Source organism: Lactuca virosa, chromosome 1, assembly GCF_052849685.1.
Source record: "Lactuca virosa cultivar CGN04683 chromosome 1, Lactuca_virosa_CGN04683_v6, whole genome shotgun sequence".
In the NCBI taxonomy this organism is placed as follows: domain Eukaryota; kingdom Viridiplantae; phylum Streptophyta; class Magnoliopsida; order Asterales; family Asteraceae; genus Lactuca; species Lactuca virosa.
The window spans coordinates 27,316,214-27,337,021 of record NC_136426.1 but is presented as its reverse complement, the minus strand read 5'-3'; the positions used below and the strand labels follow the sequence as shown (position 1 = coordinate 27,337,021).

Sequence of the window (20,808 nt, the reverse complement as noted above, 5' to 3'; positions counted from 1 at the left end):
ATGTAGGCCGTTTAGATGATGCGGTTTACCTTATTTAGAAGCTTTTAGATTTTATAAATTTTTGGCTATTAGCTTTTATGTAATCTATCTTATGACTATTTTTTTCGAACATTTTTGCACAAATAAAAGTTACAACCCCTATTTTACATATCCTAACTTTCATGTACCAACTATTTTTTGTCAAACACATTATTTTTGTAACTTTGGTGAAACAATTACAAAATTTAGTAGACTTCAACTCTTTTATTTAATTATTTTAAATGTTTTGTTTAAAAAACATTGTAGGATGAGAGTCTAAAAAGGGGTGAACGATGAGCTTTTAATGCATGAAATATGGTTCAAGGACGAAATGAACAACAAATGTCTATAACATAATAGATAGAAATGGTTAAGGATGCAAGAGAGTTAAAAAGATGACATCCCACCAAGTTGGTTTTTATTTTTATTTTTGTATTTGTCCCCCCAATAACAAGTGGCTTACTAGTGTGAAACGCCACCCCCCTCAGAATCACTATAAATATAGTCCATGGTGTAGCAGAGAACACGCAAACTACATCACTTCAACATGTCACACCCATCAACTTCACCATCATTAGAACGAACCCACTACACCTTCTCCTCTCTGAAAATCAACCACAAAAGTCTTCTGTGGAGTTTAGATCGCAGAATCTGATCAGTAAAACCACCAACCCTCATTCGCTTATTATCTCCTTCGTACGTCCTTTTCACTAAGTGCTCTTTTCCCGTCTTATTTGCGTTTGTGTTCCCACTATTGAAGCATATGCTTCAGCTTATCTACTTCATCATTGTTTCTTGATTGCAATTTCCTTTCAAAGCTCTTTACCTTCATAGTTTCTTGTCCTTCTGGGGTTCAATTTGAGATGGGATTTTGAATACTTCAAGAGATCAAGATTTTTGACCTGCACATGACATCGCTTGTTAGTTCTTTCTGAGTCAACTGCAATCTTTACATTTATGTGCTAAAATGGATTCTTGGAGCTTTAATTCTGTGGTTAAGGCTTTCGTAGATGATGAATCTCTTTCAACTGCTGATGCATTTGAGAAAGATGAAACTGGATCAATCGGATGGGATGTTAAACCCCCATTTATCTATGGGAACAACACCATGTTGTTCCCAAACGAAATTAACATTAAGAATCAACTGTTTGGGGACATCGGTTTTCCTCCATTGATGAGGAATTCGTTGTTCAATCCAGCTATGGCTACCTCTCAGAATGCATTTTCTGAGGGTAACGTGTCTAGTTCCAAGCTTCAATCTAACTCTAGAGAGTTTGAACTTTTTGATCTTAAGTTAGGTAGGCTTCCTGATCAAAGAGAGGCTCAGATGGTTTCCCACAATTTGAGTACATCAGAAGTTTCTACGCCATCAAAGCGACCACGAGATATGGGTTTCAGTTCTTCTACATCATTTTGCAAAGTTCATGGTTGCAATAAAAACCTCAGCAATTGTAAAGAATACCACAAAAGGCATAAAGTTTGTGAGGTTCACTCAAAGACTTCTAAAGTCATTGTGAATGGCATTGAACAAAGATTTTGTCAGCAATGCAGCAGGTTGATTTTCAATATCTTTGGCGTATAAACAAACACTTCGTTGTAGCCTATTTTGGTTATTTCAGTAACCATTGAAGATGAACTTGAATAGTTGCTAAATTCTTGAAAAAGTTCAGTTGATTTTTAGCATGTTTTCTGAAACGACCACCATTAACCATTTAGTGTTCTAAATTTTTGTTGGACCCAGGTTCCATGTGCTGTGCGAATTTGATGATGGCAAGAGGAGCTGTTGCAAACGTCTTGCTGGCCACAATGAGCGTCGAAGGAAACCACACACAGGTGTCCTCTCTGAACAACATGGGAGATTGTTTCCTTCGTATAACATCAAATTTGAAGGTAATCCTGCTACTTTATTTCAGATTAGATGAATCTTGTTATCAGGTTGCTTTAATTGAATATTTGTGGTTATACTTATATCTCGCATGTAACTTTCTAATTGTTGTGAGAGGGAAGTTCATTTGTCATTTCTGTATACATCATGTGAATACGCCAAATTTCCCATGAATGTTGAGATCCTCATTAAAGGAATATATATATATACGAGGGATACTAAGGCTAAAGGGAGTGGTAACACTCCTAGCACCCTGCCACATCATATTTTTTTGCTACCATGTCATTTTTTGGCTTGCCACCTCATTAACATCTTTTCCTTAACATTTTATAGGGAGTGGTAACACCCCTAACACTCATTGATTTTTTTTTATCAAAATTAAATATATTATATTTTTTAATACACATATATTTCATATTAAATAGACTATATTTTTATACAACACAAAATTAATATTAAATAAAAAAGTTTTTATTTTTGGATAAAATATACTAAGTTGCTGAAACTTTAGGGGCAAAATGTGTAACTTGTTCATCTTCCTCTTAATTGTTTGTTATCGAAGTTTCTTCCCCAATTTTCCTGGTTAAAAGAACGCTAACAAAAAATTGAAACTTCGACTATGGTCCATTGAAGGCTCAAGATCACCTTCGACTATGGTCCATTGAAGGCTCAAGATCACCCACAGGTTCATCATCTTTCTTATTATTTTGATCTAGGATTATTCGATTTTTGTACAAAAGCCCAACCACCAATCACAGCTTTCTCTTGCTTTCTCTCTCATCTCGCTAAGGGTGTAGCGACCCATCTTTGGCGACTCCTGTAGCGAAGGTGAGGGTGTGGTGTAGCGAGTCCATGGCGAGCTGGAGGCGAGCGTCCATATCGACCCACTCCCTCCAGCCTAATAGAATGGGCTATATGCCGACAAGAGCTATACATACAACACATATAATATTTATACAAAAAAGAGTAGGGCCGGCCCTAGACATCTCAAGCCAATATTACGTAATAAATAATGAGATAATATAAAAAAAAGATATCAGAAATCTTCACTTCCCCTCATCTTTGGAAATAATATATAGACAAAATTGCAAAAATGATCCCTGAGGTATGCATTTTTTTGGGTTTTAGTCCAAACCACAACTTTTTTGGATTGATGGTCCTTTTGAGCTAGTTTCCTTGCATTTTTGGTCCCCTAGAAAACTGAAAATGTCCTTCTGATACATTTTTTTAATGGTTTTTGCTATTTAATTTAAACTTTTATTAATAAAAATTATGGGGCCCACCTCTCTCTCTTTTACAAGTCACGATTATGGGATACGAGACCCATTTCCTTCGATCGCGGCTGATATAAGAACAAGGGAAGCAATCAACAAAAAAAGTGGTGGTTGATCAATACCTCCTGCATTAAGGGTGACTGGGGGTGTTCTAGGTGGTGGTGAGGGTTTCTCGGTGGTCACAATAGCAACACCACCCTCACGGTGGTGATGGTTTTCGGCAGCTACAAACGAATGAAAGCAAGGAAGGCAGAGTTCCGGCAAGAGTGGTGGTTGTGGAGTTCTGAATTCACAACAACAGTTGTGGTGTCGGAGCTCCACAGTAGCAGCGACAGTGGGCGGTGTTGGGAGCTTCGCTGCTTCCATTTCTTGTTCCGACGAGTCCGATGAGGATGGAGGCGAACAAAGATGGGTACGGCGGAAGGAAAAAGTAACGGTGACGACGACATTTTTTTGTGGAGGAAAGAGCCCCAACGGCAGTAGTGGGGTGGCAACCTTGCTGTCTGGTTTCTCTTCTGCCGGTAACGAATGAGAGGGAGAGGAGGGAGGGGGGCGGTGGTGATAAAAAACAACAGCAACCCGGTGGTGACAGTGGTCTGCTTGCGATGGTCTGTGGCTCCACAGCGGTGGCGTTTAGCGGCGATGGGTGGCTGGCGATAGAAGTGACAGCTTTAGTTTCTTTGTTTTTCTTCTGTCTAGTAGCACACGACGAGGAAGAGGGGAAAAGGTAGTAACAGACGGAGAATGAAGGAGGTTTGGGTGGGTTTGGTTGATGAAACAGCGGTTGTGCGGTGGTCCTTGGCGGTGTTTGGTGGCCACCATACAGCAACGACAATGGAGGGGTAATTGATTTTAGGAAAGAGAGAGAGAGAGAGAGGGTGGACATGTGGGCCCAATTTTATATTTAATAATAATAATAATTTTAAAATGTGAAAGAAAAATGAAAATTAAATTCATTAAGGGTATAATAGTCTTTTTAGTTTGGACAGGGACCAAAAGTGCAAGGAAACTAGCTCAAAAGGACCACCAATCCAAAAAAGTCGTGGTTTGGACTAAAACCCCAAAAAAATACATCCCACAGGGACCATTTTTGCAATTTTGTCTAATATATATCAATCATATCCAACTTGCTCGTCATGCTTTCGAATTTATTCTTGGAAGAGTCTTGGTGAGGATATGAGCCATATAAATGTTTGATGGGACATATGACAATTCCAGAATTCTAAGTTTTAGCTTTTCGTTAATGAAGTGAGGATCAATCTCCACATGTTTAGTCCGATCATTGTGAACATGAATTCTAGCAATTTCAATGGATGCCTTATTTTCACTAAACAAAGCCATTTTGTGGCTGCTTGAAAATTTTAGTTCCTTCAGCATCCTTTACAACCAAATTCCTTGACATATAGCTCTACTTTTAGCCTCAACACTGCATACTACTTCTTACTATGCCAAGTGACCAGAACCAGATTACCCCACACAAATGTGCAATTACCTGTGGTTAACCATCCATCCACACCAACCAAAGTGTTTAGTGAATATAGTATGATCAGTTTGACCCTGGATAAAATCATAACTTTAAGATACTTATATTAGCCATTCAAATGGCGACTACTCCGGTCCATATAAGGATTTTCTCAGTCTGCACACCACTCATTTGTTATCATGTGATTCGATTCCTAGTGGGATGTCTATATAAACGTTTTCATGTAGTTCCCAATTTAAGAATGCGTTTTTCACATCGAGTTGATGCAAAGGCCAATCAAGATTGGCAGTGAAGGAGAGCAATATGTGGATGAAATTTAATTTCTCCATTGGAGCAATTTTATAGCGTAATCAACTTCATATGATTGTGTAAAGCCTTTAGGAATCAACCTTGCTTTATATTAGTTGATACATACACAATTATGTTTCACCAAGAACACCCATTTACACCTTACAATCTTCTTTCCGGGTGGAAGAGTTATGTATTTCCATGTTTTTTATTTTCTGAAGAGCATTGATTTCTTCAACCACCGCACCTTCCATTCCTTTTTATAAACCTCTTCTTGAAAATTATTAGGAACTATTGTTTTAGAGACTAAATAGAAAAAACTTTGTATTTGGTGATAGTTTTTCATATGAAACAAAGTTACTAACTAGATGCATAGTACAACTCCTCTTCGCTTTCCGTAATGAAATTGGAACATTCAAATAATCCGACACATCAGGGGAAATATTAGAGAAGTATTACCTTGTGTGTTCGAAAGAGGTTTAGGGTTTAGGGTCATGATTGTGTGCTTCAGTAGGAGAATTAACTTGTGAGTTTGGAAGGGATTTATGATTGTGTGCTTTAGTAGGCAATTGCTCAACCACACCATTTTGTTGTCTCGGGCGTCGAGTGTAGACAATGTAGTAGTTTTAAGTCTCTTTGTTTATTGCTCCATCGGTTGAAGATGTTGGACTAGAGTTAAGAACACTCATGTTTGGACTGTCAATATTAACTTTGTTTGATATCGGCATCGGGTTGGGAACTTCCACATGTTGACTTATCTCGGGGAACTGTAAATCTGGGTAACCCAAAAATTGATATTTCACACAGTGCTCCCATGAATATCAGTTTTGGAATAGTAAGGTTGCGTTTAGTTACGGAAAAACAATTTTCATTTTCCGTTTTTCGTTTTCCCTTTTCAGTTTTTGTTTTCCATTTTTCAGTTTTCATTAGAAAATTTAGAAAGCGCGTTTAGTTAAAACTTATTCATTTTTCATTTTCAATTTTAAAAAATTAGAAAACGCGTTTAGATGTGTATATTTCTATCGGTTTTCACTTTTAGAAAACGGTAGCGGTGGTAGGGTGGGGGTGGGGGCAGCTGCGGGGGGCAGTGGTGGTGTCGATGATGGCGACGGCGGTGGTGGTGGTGGTGGTGGCGGTGGTGGTGATGACGACAGGCAGTAGTGGTGGTGGTGATGCTGGTGATGGTAGCTCGGTGATTGTGGTAGTGGTGTTGGATGTGTGTGTGTGTTATGGGGGTGGGTGTGGGTGTGGGTGTGTGTGTGTGTGTGTATGTGGGTGTGGGTGGGTGTCTCTTTGTGTGTGTGTGGGTGGGTGTGGGTGTGTGTGTTTGTGGTTATGTGTGTGTGTGTGTTGGGGGGGGGGGTAGGTGTGTGTTTGTGGGTGTGTGTGTGTGTGGGGGGGGGGGGGGCTTGGGAGTGGGTGGTTGTGGGTAGGTAGGGGTGTGATGGGATGGGGGTGTTAAGGTGGGGTTAGGTAGAGGTGGGAGTAAGTGTGTGTTCATATTTTAGAAATATTTTGGAATTAGAAAAATGTGGAAAACAATAATTATTGGTTTTCTAAAAATTTTCAACTTCTTTGTAATTTTAGAAAACGGAAAATTTTCATTTTCCGTGAAAAATTTAGAAAAATAGAACTAAACGCGTTTTCAAAATTCTCATTTTTCTTGGAAAATTTTTCCGGAAAACGGTCCATTTTTCCGCAACTAAACGCACCCTAAGGTTTTTCTGGAAATAATGTGACATCCATGGAATGGTAGAATTTTCTGGTGAAGGGAAAATAACACTTGTAAACATGCTAGTTTGAGGAATATCCCAGAAAAACACAACCCAGATCTAGTTTGCTACGATTGGGTTGATGATTATGAACAAATATGGTGTAACAAAATATTTTAGGTTGGACTTAGGACAATATTTGGATGTGAGGAAAGGAAGATTGTAGTGATTGGCATGGAGTTTTGAAGTCCACTACCCGAGAAGGCATTCTATTGATAAGGTATGCTACGTTTAACACTGCTTCTCCTTAGAAGTAGTTTGAGACAAAACTAGATTACAGTAAAGAGCAAGTTACCTCGAAAAAATGTTTATTTTTCATTTCAATAACAACATTTTGTTAAGGAACAAAATGTGTGTCAACACGCAAGATGTGAGATGGGAAATTACCTATTGAACAGGGTAATTTTCCAACTTTGAGAGAAAATATTCCATTGTATTATCAAATGTTAACAATTGAAAATATTCCATTGTAACATAGGACTGTCATCCGTAAGCTTGATGTCTATCTCAATTGGGGTCTTAACTGGATTGCAGTTGGACATGTTTGCCCAGTCTAAGATCTAAGTGACATTTTCGTTTAGAGAGAAACATGCCTTTTGATGAAAAAGTGATAAATATGCCGAAAAGTATTTAGAGCTCCTAGATTAATCATCGAAAATTATTTGCGGAGAGACCAGATTATATGTGTGAGAAGAGCTGAAGTGGAGGCAGTAAGGATTATATCATCGACGTATAATAGTAAACGTTTGAGACGTGAGCCATGTTTTAATATAAAGGGAGAGGTGTTTGTTTTATTGTGCTGAAAACCGAGTGTCACAACATGATTGACTAGCAAACCGTTGAAACCAAGCCCGAGAAGTCTACTCGAGGCTATATAAAGACTTATGTAGTGCGAAAACATAGTCACATTTGTTTTGGTCATGGAAACCAAGCGGTTGGTGTATGTAAAACGTCTCAGAGAAATGACCATGGAGGAATGCGTTTTTCACACCAAGTTGGTGAACTAGCCGGTCACAAGAAATAACAAGGCTCAATACATATTGTGGTTGGTTTGACAGCTAGTCTAAAGTTTATGCACAATTTATGTCCAATTGTTGACTTCAAGTCTACGACAATTTGCAACAAGTCAAGCTTTGCAGCGGCTAAGGGATTCATCCATGTTAAATTTATGTTTATATATCCACGCTGATGCGTTATAGCGTTTAGAGACGACACCGGAAGCCCAGTTATGATGTGCGTGATGCATAATACGCTTGCATTACGCACATGAGGCGTCTAGTATTGACAAAATACGTGTAATATAATTCCACATAACATATTTGGAAGAGGGAAACAAATTCTTTAGACTTAATTGACCAACTAACGTGTTGTATGTTTTTGAAGAGGAAAATATATGTATTCTGCAAACCTCATCTGTAAAAGAAGATGTGGACTAAACGTCTGTAATATGCAAAAAGAAACATGTTTATTTTTTAAAGTCTGTAAGCTGCATAAATGTTATTAAACCACATTTATCATTGATGATCAAGGTTTTGAAGTATGGAATCGCTCCTCGAAGCGTTTTCCCTCCGCTTCACAAGGCGTAAGCCTTGAAGAGGAGTGAGGCGTAAGCCCGAAGCGGAATAAAAAACATATATATAAAATTATATATTAAAAAAAAAATACTAAGCATATCTTTTTAAGCTAATTTCACCATCAAATCCATTAGTCATACAAAAGACATTCAAAAGCATAAAAACGTCTAAAACATCACATAAAAAAGTCTAAAACATCAAAGTCTAAAACTTCAAAAGACACGACTACATCGGAAACACACGAAAAACATAAAAAACGCACAAGTTAGTAATCAAGTTCAAATAAAATAATTAGCATCATTCACATCACTTTCAAATGGGTCACCCTCATCTTCTTGACATAAATGTTATTAAACCACATTTATCATTGATGATCAAGGTTTTGAAGTATGGAATCGCGCCTCGAAGCGTTTTCCCTCCGCTTCACAAGGCGTAAGCCTTGAAGAGGAGTGAGGCGTAAGCCCGAAGCGGAATAAAAAACATATATATAAAATTATATATTTTATAAAAAAAATACTAAGCATATCTTTTTAGCTAATTTCACCATAAAATCCGTTAGTCATACAAAAGACATTCAAAAACATAAAAACGTCTAAAAATCACATAAAAAAGTCTAAAACATCAAAGTCTAAAACTTCAAAAGGCACAACTACATAGGAAACACACGAAAAACATCAAAAACGCACAAGTTAGTAATCAAGTTCAAATAAAATAATCAGCATCATTCGCATCACTTTCAAATGGGCCACCCTCATCTTCTTTATCCCAATTCACTTTAACCCCGCCATCCTCGTTAATCAAATTCAAATTCACTTGAACATTTTTTCTTTTTCTAGTTCCACTTCCTTCCCCAGTTGTCCCGCCGCCTCTAGGTCTTTAAATTGTCCCGCCACCTAGAGGTCTTCCAATTTCCCCGCCATCTTCCTCCCTTAATTCCCTGCCACCTTCTATGTTATCTTCCTCACCATCACTTGGGGAGGATATTCACTCATCATCCAACAATACATGTTCAATAACTAAGGGGTCATCTTTAAATTAGCCCTCTTCACAAACTTTTTCTTCAACTTTTTATTGTACATGATGTAAACCAAGTTGTTCATTCTTTCGGTGTTTAACCGGTTTCGTCTCTTTTATGGACTTGATTAAATGTATTCCAATTATGTTCATAGATTGAAGCGGAACACGTAAGACCCAAAACCTTTATTGCAAAGGACTTGAGTTCTGAGCATCGCCCCCCCCCCCCCCCCAAACCATGTAACTATATATGTTTGTAAAAAAGTTAATAAATAATTTAATATATAAAAAATAAAAAACTATAACTATAATAACAAAAGTAGAAAATAATATACCTAGTAGACGTGTCTTATATATCGATAAAGAACCTTTGTATCCGAATAATCCTCTTTTTTCTTTGTAAGCAACGAGTTGATCTTCAATCTTCAAATAAATTGGTGTATCCTTCATGAGCCTTTCCATGACATCATACAATCTTCTCTTAATCTCTGGATGCTCGGAAACATTGGGACTCCATCGATATTGTGGATTTAAGTAGTCGGCAGCCACATACATGCAAATCATGATGCATTTGGAACTCCCATTTTTTTATCGATGATGTTCCAAATCTCTTTATAAGAAGCGAGGTTGTTATCCAAGTTCTTTGCTATTTTTTCTTTGCACTCGTCCATCGCCCCATAAATAAATCCCATTGTCGGTGTTTGCTCCCCATCAACAAGCCTTAAAACTTCAACAAGTGGCATTGTAGTTTTCATGGAATAAAACACACTAGGCTAAAAATTTCTTTCATCCATAACTACTTTATTTATCTCTCTACCATTAGGTTTCTCTAGCCCAAGAAGATGCCCCCCATTTGTTTGAAGCAAACATTTGTTGTAATTGTTGTTTCGATTCGTAAATGCTTTGTAAGTCAGAAAAGTCGTGGCGAATTTTATGGCGGCCGGTCGAAATAGATATTTCTTTAGAATCTTCCGGGATAAACTTAACACCCACTGATGGTTGTAGATGAAATTGCTAACCTTTTTGCTTTAAGCAAAGCATTTTTATGTTGAGTCAAATCCGTGATTTTTTTCAAGCATCATATCCAAATCGATGCAGTGAGCTGAACACGGGTCAATACATGTTTTTTTCTCTTATCCATTAAGAATGCTCCGACAACTTTGTATGCACTAGCATTTTCGGTCACTACATGAACGACAATATCTTCCCCGATCTCTTCAACAACTTCATCAAGCAACTCGAAATTTTTTTGAGCATTTTTTATACAATCTGATGCATCAACAGTTTTTAAAAATGCAGTTCCATATTGATTGTTGACCAAAAAGTTGATCAGACCTCGGTTTCTAATGTCGACTGATAACAATGACACCCCGGTTGTCTTCCAAGTTGCTTTGATCTCATCCACCATTTTGGTTGTCTTGACTTCTTCTTGAAGGATCCAAGTTCTTAACTCATGCAAGGGGGTTTCAATCCCCGTCCAAAGTTTCCAATAGAATATACCATACTAGCAATTGATGGACTATTCGATACATTGAACGAGTTTCCAATAGAATATACCATACTAGCAATTGATGGACTATTCGATACATTGAACGACTGAGGGGCATATGCTCGTTGTAGAGACAGCCAAAGATCTTTTGAAGTTGTATCTTGTGCATGGGGATAGGTTGATTCGGAGATGGTGGACAGCAGGAGCATACGTACATGGGCATCATTGGCTAACCAGGCAGCATAGGAGGGTTTGGTTGGGGTTCAACGGTGGTTGCTTTTTCTGCCGGCGGTAGGGTAGGGTTAGGATAAGGAATTGAATCATTGATCCATAAATATAGCCAAAGTGGTTGTTGGTAACAAGAAACGGTTGGATCATAATTTTCCAAAAGCCATAGTTGGTGGATGAGAGAGTAAACGGAAACTTGTGGGAGTTGTGTGATGTTTTCTCAATTGTGGAGAAGACAGCAATGGTTGTCATGGTGATGTTCAGATTGTTGATCGATCAGAGATTGTTGATCGATCAGATGAAGATGAAGAAAAGAAGAAGAAAGCGCATAGGGTATTTTTTTTTGGCGGCTCGGGTTGTAACCCTAGAGGAGCCGATCTTGGCTCTGATACCAAATCAAAGTTGTAATTGTGATAATTGCCATTAACGTGAAATACAACAGGAATATATAATAAATATATTTACACTCTAATCCTTATACTATAGTAATCTATCTAATAGAGGTCTATTAGGATGAGGGTAACATAAGTACCCGAAGACGCGAAAGTGATTATAAGAGGGATCTTTGTGAAAGAGTTTGGTGAATGGGATGCCATTGTTTATAAACTTGGCTGAAAGGATATTAAGGAGATGTGTATCCATGTTTAGTGCCTCAACCTAATATGTGAGTAGTAGATAAGACTGGAAAATGAGAGTTCAGACAAAATTATTGATTGATTGAATCATTCGTTTTGATTTTATGTCTTTCTGTTTTTTGAGATGTTTTGGAATACAAGAACCGAATATAAAACATGTTAGTTTTAATAATGTTGTGGAAGACATAGTTATCAAATTCTCCGCCATGGTCACATTGAAATTTTTTATTTTCTTTATTGAATTGAGTGTTTACAAGAGCATGAAATTGAGTGAATTTTGATAATGTATTGGATTTGTGATGTAGTGGATATACCAATAAGTTTTGGGAGTAATGTTCACGCAAAATGATTTAGTACTTTAATCAGTTATTGCTTGTAATTGGTGATGTTAGAAGTCTGAGTGAACTAAATCAGATGGAGAGCTAACTTTACTAGAATTATAAAAACAAAGACATACATTTTTGCCAAGTTGAAAAGCATGACACAAGTTTTCAAAGACAACTTTTTACATGAAATAGAATAACACGAACTAAAAAACATAGCACTTCGTTCTTGGGATATCCGAGTCTTTGGTGTCATGTTATTTGATTCAATGAAAGGAAAGCAACTAGAGAAGACTTGGTGGAGGTGACGAGATAGATCGGCAAATGATGTGTTGGGTCCTGAAATCCTTCATAGAGAAACAAAATTCATCAAATTCTATTGTACATTTATTATCACATGTGAATTGACAAACATAAGTTATATTTTTTATTATACTAGGAGTGACAAAGACTTAGTGAAGGTGTAAAGTACGATGAGGTGTTAGTAGGGCTGTAAACGAACTGAACGTTCGGCGAACCGCTCGTGAACTGTTCGGCGGGAAGTTCGTTTATTTAATAAATGAACGAACATGAACAAAAATTCTCGTTCGTTTAGTTAAACGAACGAACATGAACAATGGTCTCGTTCGTTCATTTACGTTCGTGAACATTCGTTTATGTTGTTCGTTTGCGTTCGTTTATGTTCGTTCGTTTAAATTTTTTTATATTCATATATTTTCAATTGTTTTTTTATTACCTTACTATATTATAGTTCGTTTATGTTCATATATGTTCAATTGTGTTTGTTTATCTTGGTTCGCTTATGTTCGTTCGTTTAGCATGTTCACGAACATAAACGAACGAACATGAACAATGCAATTTGTTAAACGAACGAACATGAACAAGAAAACTCCGTTCGTTATCCGTTCGTGTTCGTTCGATTATTCGGTTAACTTAAACGAACGAACATGAACAAGCCTTTGTTCGTGTTCGTTCGGTTCGTTTACAGCTCTAGGTGTTAGCACTATGCTTTTTCCTTAATTGGTGACGATTATGGAAGAAGCGTCACCAATGAGAATGAGAATAGAAGGTATAACACTCTTATTACAAGTAGATGTTAGATTACCTTTCCTCGACTTGAGGTGAGCAGAGGCTCTAGTATCCATGAACCAACCATTATTAAACGACTATCCATGAACCAACAATCATTGCATAGGTCTTGAAGCTTCCATGTATGAAAAACTCTAGAAAGGAAGGTGCTTTTGTCCGAATTTTGTCAGAAGTACCCCATCGTTGGCTGCTATTTGGAGCCAAGGAGTGGAAAGTCTACCGATAGTCACGAGCCTGCCTGAGGTGCGTGGGCCAATCCATGGTAGAAGGGTGGGGTAGATTATTGGGCCAACAAACTGGCTGTTGTTGGGCCTTTTGATGTGGGTTATTCTATGGTGTCTAGGAGACAGGCAGTGTTGTCAATAGCGACCATAGCGATCGCTATAGCGAATAGCGAGGCGAGGCGATGCAGTGTCACTATGGGGTTCATAGCGACTGAATAGCGACATAGCGACCTATTTAACTTTTTTTTTTTAATTTTTTTTTTTAAATCTAGTATAAATAGAATTGTTTTAGGGTTTTTAGTTGACTAAGTCAAAGAGAGCATCAAATATCTAAAATTAACACTTGTTTTTTTTGTAATATGCATGTTTTAGAACTTAATTGAACTAATAGTCTTGGTTTTTAGCTTATTTATTAGTTATAATTGCTAATTAGGTGAAGGTAAAAGTAGTATTATTTTTTTAATAGGCATTCGCTAAAATGAAATAGCCGTCGCTATTTCATCGCTATCGCCACATAGCATATAGGTAGGTTGTTGCTATTACCTCGCTATCGCTATCGATAACACTGGAGACAGGAGGAGCCCAAGGTAGAGGGGGTCGGAGGGCCAACTACCTTCTTCAAGACGCAACATTGATCTAACTTGAAGGTAAGTTGAAAGAGAGTTTTGGTGGTGTGTTATTATAGCAACGTGCTCGTATTTCTTGTTTAGCTCGTTCATCGTATAGGAGACTAGATGTTTTTCTTGTACCAGTTGATCGATGTTAGCAAGAGGATCTGATATCACCTTGAATTTATGATAGTAGTATGTGATTTGTGATTAACATATCATCTATCACAAGATTACGGTTCTTACTTTCAAGAAGCATCCCACAACATCCTTGTGTAAATATGTGGAGTCCCATTTAACTCTCCAAAAAAGCCCTTGTGGAGAGAGGGGTGACTCTAATATATATATATATATATATATATATATATATATATATATATATATATATATATATATATATATAATATATATATATATAGAGAGAGAGAGAGAGAGAGAGAGACATAAGGGATCTTGTTGCACCAATGTGGGATACTCTAATACCCCCCTTAGAGATAGCGGCTCAATAAGATCAGACAAGGATGTGTTAAGCCATGGAGTTGCGTATAATGACTCTGATACAATGTAAATATATGTGGAGCCTAAGATTGTCTCTCCAAAATAGCCCTTTGTGGAGAGAGGGTGACTCCAACATATATAGAAACATAAATGACTGTGTCGCACCAATGTGCACCAATGTGAGATACACTAATACCTTGTTGTCACATAACAAGTTTCTTTAAGGTTGGTCCAAACTACTTTCTTTGGTATCATTTGATAAAGAGATACACTAATACCTTGTTGTCACATAACAAGTTTATTTAAGGCTGGTCCAAACTACTTTCTTTGGTATCATTTGATAATAGTACCTTGGATCAAAGTTTCACCTAAGAATCCAGTTTCTTCCATGTGGGGGTAGATGTGGCAGCTGTGACTGGCTTAAAGGAAATGGCTGGTGACATCGAAAATTTTGTAGTGAGTTTCAAACAACTCACGCCACACATCGTAGTTTAGTTTGTCTAGCTCAAGGGTTAATGGTATGGATGATTTGAGTTATACTAAAGGTTGTTCCATTTGATGTCTAGCCATTTATGTATTAGGGTTAAGGCCATGAGGAAGGAATGGTCGACCGAGAAGGAGATTAAGACAGACGAGATCGAGAAAGAATTGAGAGAGAGAGAGAGAGAGAGAGAGAGAGATTTGAGATGAGAACCACAATTATATACCATATGAATACACCTAATTTCCCAAGAACGTTAAGATTCTCGTTAAAAGAATATATATATACAAGGGATACAAACAGAATGGGCCATGGGCAGACAAGAGGTATACGTACAACACAATAAGTATGAATGGGCCTATAAAATATATATGACTAATACATCATTCCCTGATTTTGCGTTATAGGCCTAAGAATGTCAGTGGTGTACGGATTTGAAGATGATTCATAAGATACATTGTTTAGAAGTAGATCGTTAGTAAAAGAGTATTTAACTAAAATACGGTTTCCGAGAAAGGCAAATCTTGTAGACCAAAACTAACACAAAGCAAACACCGTCAGTGATTTCCAATGGAAAAATAAGTAATTTCAACTTCGGTAATCAAAAGAACGCTACATATAGGTCACTCGGAAAAGAAAATTATCTTTAAAATCAAACATGCTTAAGACTTAAAAGCACGTAAGAAGATGACATATATGGCATCTTTAATATCTTCAATTGTATTTTTTTTTTGACAAAACTACAAAAATTGTCAAATGTTTTGTAGATTTCTTTTGGTAAGTTCCAAAAAATGGTTTACTCCCAAAAATGGGAGTTTTATGGTTTAAAAGGTTTTGGTCCCTAGCTCGTTAACTTTAACAACTAAGTTGTTACATTTTGTAGAATGACCACTATACGATATATATATATATATATATATATATATATATATATATATATATATATATATATATATATATATATATATATATATATATTGTGTATTTTGCATTTTGTTTTCATTAATTTATGTGTGCTTTTGTAATTTTTTCTATTATTTTGAATTTTGTGTGTACAGAAACATTTTTTTTTTTCGTATATGTGCACATATGCACATTTAAATAAAACGTCATTTTTTGGCATTTTTTTTCATTAGTTTGTATGTGCATTTTTGCAATTTTTTCATCGGTTTGAATTGTGTGTATAAAAACATCATTTTTTGCGTATATATGCTTATATGCACATTTAATTAAAAACATAATTTTTTGTGCTATTTGCAATTTTTGTATTTTGTATTTTGTATGTACGATTAGCCTAAACAATATATCTATGTGTCTATGAAGGTGCGATGAAAGTTATTTTGGGAACCAATATTTGCATGACTACTTGAGAACCAATTCTTTTATTTTTTTTCTCAAAACACCTTGATAGATACCTAGACACATTATCTAGGCTAATCGTACGTGAAAAAAATAGTTTCTATACACATAAAATTCAAAGTAATGAAAAGAAAAATGAAAAAATGCACATATAAAATAATGAAAACAAAATGCAAAAAACACAAAAAAAAATGATGCAGAAATGGTCCTTGTAATTTGTGTGTTGTAACAAGACAACTGCAGAAATGGTTCCTATGGTTTGAAGGTATAGTGGTCATTCTAAAAAATTTAAAAGTGTAGCTGTTAAAATTAACCAAGGGACCAAAACCAAAGTTAAACACAAAAAAAGTACCATTTTTGCTAGTAAACTATTTTTTGGACGTTACTTATAGAAATCTGCAAACCACAGGGACCATTTCTGCAGATTTGTCTTTTTTTTTTCTACAGCACTATAACCATGGTATCACTTTTTCCTTCAATCTCTGAGTGGTATCTATCTCATGCCTTAGTGATTTCAAATGCGCAGGCAATGAGTTTAAGGGATCTACAGCGGCCACATCGTCTTTTCCAATCCCCAACGATCAGCGGAAATACAAGACCAATGAGAGGTGTAAAATGAATCCTGATGATAGGACAGCTCATGATCTTCAGTCAATCAGTTGCATTACAGATGAACAAACACATTCAAAATCTCTTTGCTCTTGTAACCTCAAAAGAAACCCTAGATCAGATGGATACATAAGGGCTTCAACTTCTGTTTCTACCGGGTTATCAGGAATAGCTTCGAGTTCTGGGAGTGCTCACTCTCTTCTGTCATCTCAATCTCAGACTACCATCTCTTGTCATTCCTCACGAACTCAAACATCAAATTCACAATCACACCCAGACTGGTTTCCTCGACATTTGCATCAGGATAATATGAACCCCTTGGTCAGGTTTGAGGGTAGTTCAGTCAAGTTTGCAATTGATGGGATGTTCAAAGGGTCAAAATGCATGAACTCTGAGGATTTGATTTGCTCCAGTTCTCATCACAGCTTGAGAGGGTGGAACATCAAAAGCGAAGCTAACAAATAAACCCATATATGTTCTTCTCATAGCAGTTTTGTTTCAGTGTGGTTTAATGGTGAACAACTGATATAGTTTACCTATGGATATTCTTACATCTTTACCGCTACTGCAAGCATACTAAGACGACATGTTATGTTTATATTATTCTGCAAATATCCCTTTTGGATTTGTTTTAAATGGTATATATAACAAAACCTATGGAAAATATTAGAAAAAAGGGCTATAGAGACGACATGTCGTCTGTATAGCTTTATATCTGTAAAAACGGTTTTCTCATTCCAGACGACATGTCGTCTGTATTGATCAACTTTTCCAGACGATAAGTCGTCTCTATAGGGTCACACTTTTACCGACGACAAGTCGTCGGTATAGGGTCCGAATAAAACTTTTTCTTATTTCCTCGAAAATCAATCCAGACGATCCTTTGTAGACGACATGTCGTCTGGACTGGCTATGCTATACCGACGACTCCTGTCCCGACGACATTTTCGACTTTTACCGACGGACCTATACCGACGACTTTTTACAGACCACATGTCGTCGGTATAAGCTTTACAGACAATAAGTCGTCTGGACAGAGTCCATAATTGTCGTCTGCATAGGGCTCGATCCTTGTAGTGGACTTATCACCTTCATTGTGTGAAATGGTAGATTTTGTATGTATAACTAACTTGAGAGCTAGAAGCAGCCACCCGAAAGCTTTAGTGGGTGGTTTCTACAAGATTATCAATGCCACTTGAACATTTGTGTATGTATGTAGGCATTCCAACAATGTTTGTTGGTGTATGGTATAAACATATGATCAGGGTGCAACTTGATCACTTATAAGTTGATTCGACTTGTAAAATAAGGACATGCAAGCATGTTTCCTGTATAATTTATTTTAGGAGGGTGTTATTATATACTTTAAATTTGTTATATTGTCTTAGATAGTAGTCATTAACCTAAAATGTAATGGCACCTAATAAATTAACATGCAAAATATTGTAGAAAGCTTCTAAACTTCTACTGTGTTCGTGCATTAACCTAAAATGTAATGGCACCTAATAAATTAACATGCAAAATATTGTAGAAAGCTTCAAAACTTCTACTGTGTTCGTTTTTGTGTTTAGGTTTATGTAACCTACTAAAACGTGAAGAGATTGGGGGGGGGGGGGGGGGGGGAGGATTATTCATTAAAATGCATTCTAGTTACCCAATTTTTGATGAAGACTCTCAACTAATTGTCCCAAACATTACTTTTGCAAACATGGGAATAAGCAACGGCTCGAAACCAACAAAAGATGATCTACTCCATGAAGCACCAACACAGGATCATCTAATTTTTGCACTCGCCGGTGTTTATTTAGCATCATCACGCATAGGCAACGGTAAAGATCAAAAGTCAAGAATCAGAGTGAATTATGCAAGTAAAACCTTCATCATCTATTCTTTAACAGACAGTGAAATCACTCCGGAAGCAGTAGAAGCAATTGAAACATTCGAACAACCTTTCGAAATATTTTCTCATCAATTGGCTGAATTACCTACTGATATCAAAAAACAACTTTGTAAACATATTATGCATGCACCAAGACACAGTTGCAGTCATTGTTCAGAAAATGCAGAAGAGACACCATTCATGGAAGATTAACGCCAGCCATGACACAAGCAAACATTATTCATAAATATGTCTTTTCGGAGGCGGGAGGAATGACGTAAGCAATGACATAAAAAGCCATTATTATTAAAGACACATTATTGAAGACATGTGGACTTTCAATATGGAAAGGATTTGTTATTGTTTATATAATAAAAGTGTCGGTAAGAAGTTTAGATAGAATAATTATTGAGTGTGTATTATATTATTTGATGTAACATAAAGTGTGTAAGTCCCTCAATAGTCTAGGGGGCTATAATGTAAATAGGTTTGTCATATTGCAATCAAACGATTGCAATTCAATTATGTACTCGGCTCCTTTGAGCCTATAAATAGGGCCTTTGCCCATATGAAAAAAATAAGCTAAATTTGATTGTTTAAGACTTGAGTTGATCTCAATCTTCTTCTGTTGAAATAGTTTTCTATTTCTGAATAGCAGAGCCCTATCCAAACATATTCATATAATCATAAACAATCCATCATCAATCCATTCCGACGCAACAAAAAGGTATCCAAGAGACGCAAATATTCAATCCACGGATATATTGAAATGGAAGCAATCATGAAGCAAATCAAACACCAGTTCAAACAAAAAGAGGAACAAGAAGCATCATTAGTCAGACAACTTGAAGTAGTCAGACGTGAAAAAGAACAAGTACAACAAACAATACAAAATTTATCATCTCATTCAGTACCTAAAGAAGAAGCAGCTAACAGTTCAACAACGAAGCAACCAAAAGAAGAAATTCAAGAAATATCATCCGATGATAGTCAGCCGCAAACAGTACTCAAGTCAGAAAAACAAAATCCAGAAGAATATCCACCACTTCAAGCAGATCATAAAAATATAAAGAAATGGTACGTGATTTTCAACGGAGAAAACAAAGGAATCTATGATGATTGGAGAATTGCCAACTCATATATTCTTGGAAAAAATGTCATTCACAAAAGTTACAAAACAAAAAATGAAGCAGAAGCCGCATACAACGAAGCATACAAAGCAGTCATAAAAGATAACGTCGAATGTTCAAAAACAGTTCTCCTTACACCACAAAAACCTATATCCAGCTTTACCCCACAAAAACCTATATCCAGCTTTACTCCACAAAAACCTGTATCCATCCCAAAATCTCTTAACCAGTTAAACGCAAAAATTGCCCTTGAAGCCATTCCATCAACTAAAGAAAAAGAAGCTATGAAAAAACCATCTGCTAAAAAATTTGCTAAATTATGGGACAACATCATTTCATACACCGAAGTCCATTCTTTGATGGGCTTTTACCCAGTAGCCAGGCGCCCAGGCCCTAAGGCAGTCTTCCTAGCCGACTTATCAGATCCTATGACTTTATGGGATTATTTTATTCACGGATTTATCGACACCATCTATCTAGAAGGCACCAATTTACACTGCATCAGCGAATTCCCATCTGCTGTGCAAACTGTCATCAGAAATTATAAAATACGCTTTGCAAAAAACAAGAGAGAGGATTATCCATTAAAATGCATTTTTGTTACCCAATTTTTGATGAAGACTCTCAACTAATTGTCCCAAGCATTACTTTTGCAAACATGGGAATAAGCAACGGCTCGAAACCAACAAAAGATGATCTACTCCATGAAGCACCAACACAGGATCATCTAATTTTTGCACTCGCCGGTGTTTATTTATCATCATCACGCATAGGCAACGGTAAAGATCAAAAGTCAAGAATCAGAGTGAATTATGTAAGTAAAACCTTCATCATCTATTCTTTAACAGACAGTGAAATCACTCCGGAAGCAGTAAAAGCAATTGAAACATTCGAACAACCTTTCGAAAATTTTTCTCATCAATTGGCTGAATTACCTGCTGATATCAA

At 36.7% G+C, this 20,808-nt stretch overlaps 1 protein-coding gene across 1 annotated transcript; it reads left to right on the top strand.

Moving 5' to 3' along the window:
• The first annotated feature begins 564 nt into the window (after positions 1-564).
• Positions 565-17,431, top strand: LOC145104176 (squamosa promoter-binding-like protein 6). The gene is made up of 3 exons (XM_079041461.1): positions 565-1,572; positions 1,760-1,908; positions 16,769-17,431. Exons 1-3 carry the CDS (start codon positions 986-988, stop codon positions 17,314-17,316), a joined length of 1,284 nt encoding a protein of 427 aa, XP_078897587.1. The 5' UTR covers positions 565-985; the 3' UTR covers positions 17,317-17,431.
• Positions 17,432-20,808: the final 3,377 nt, after the last annotated feature.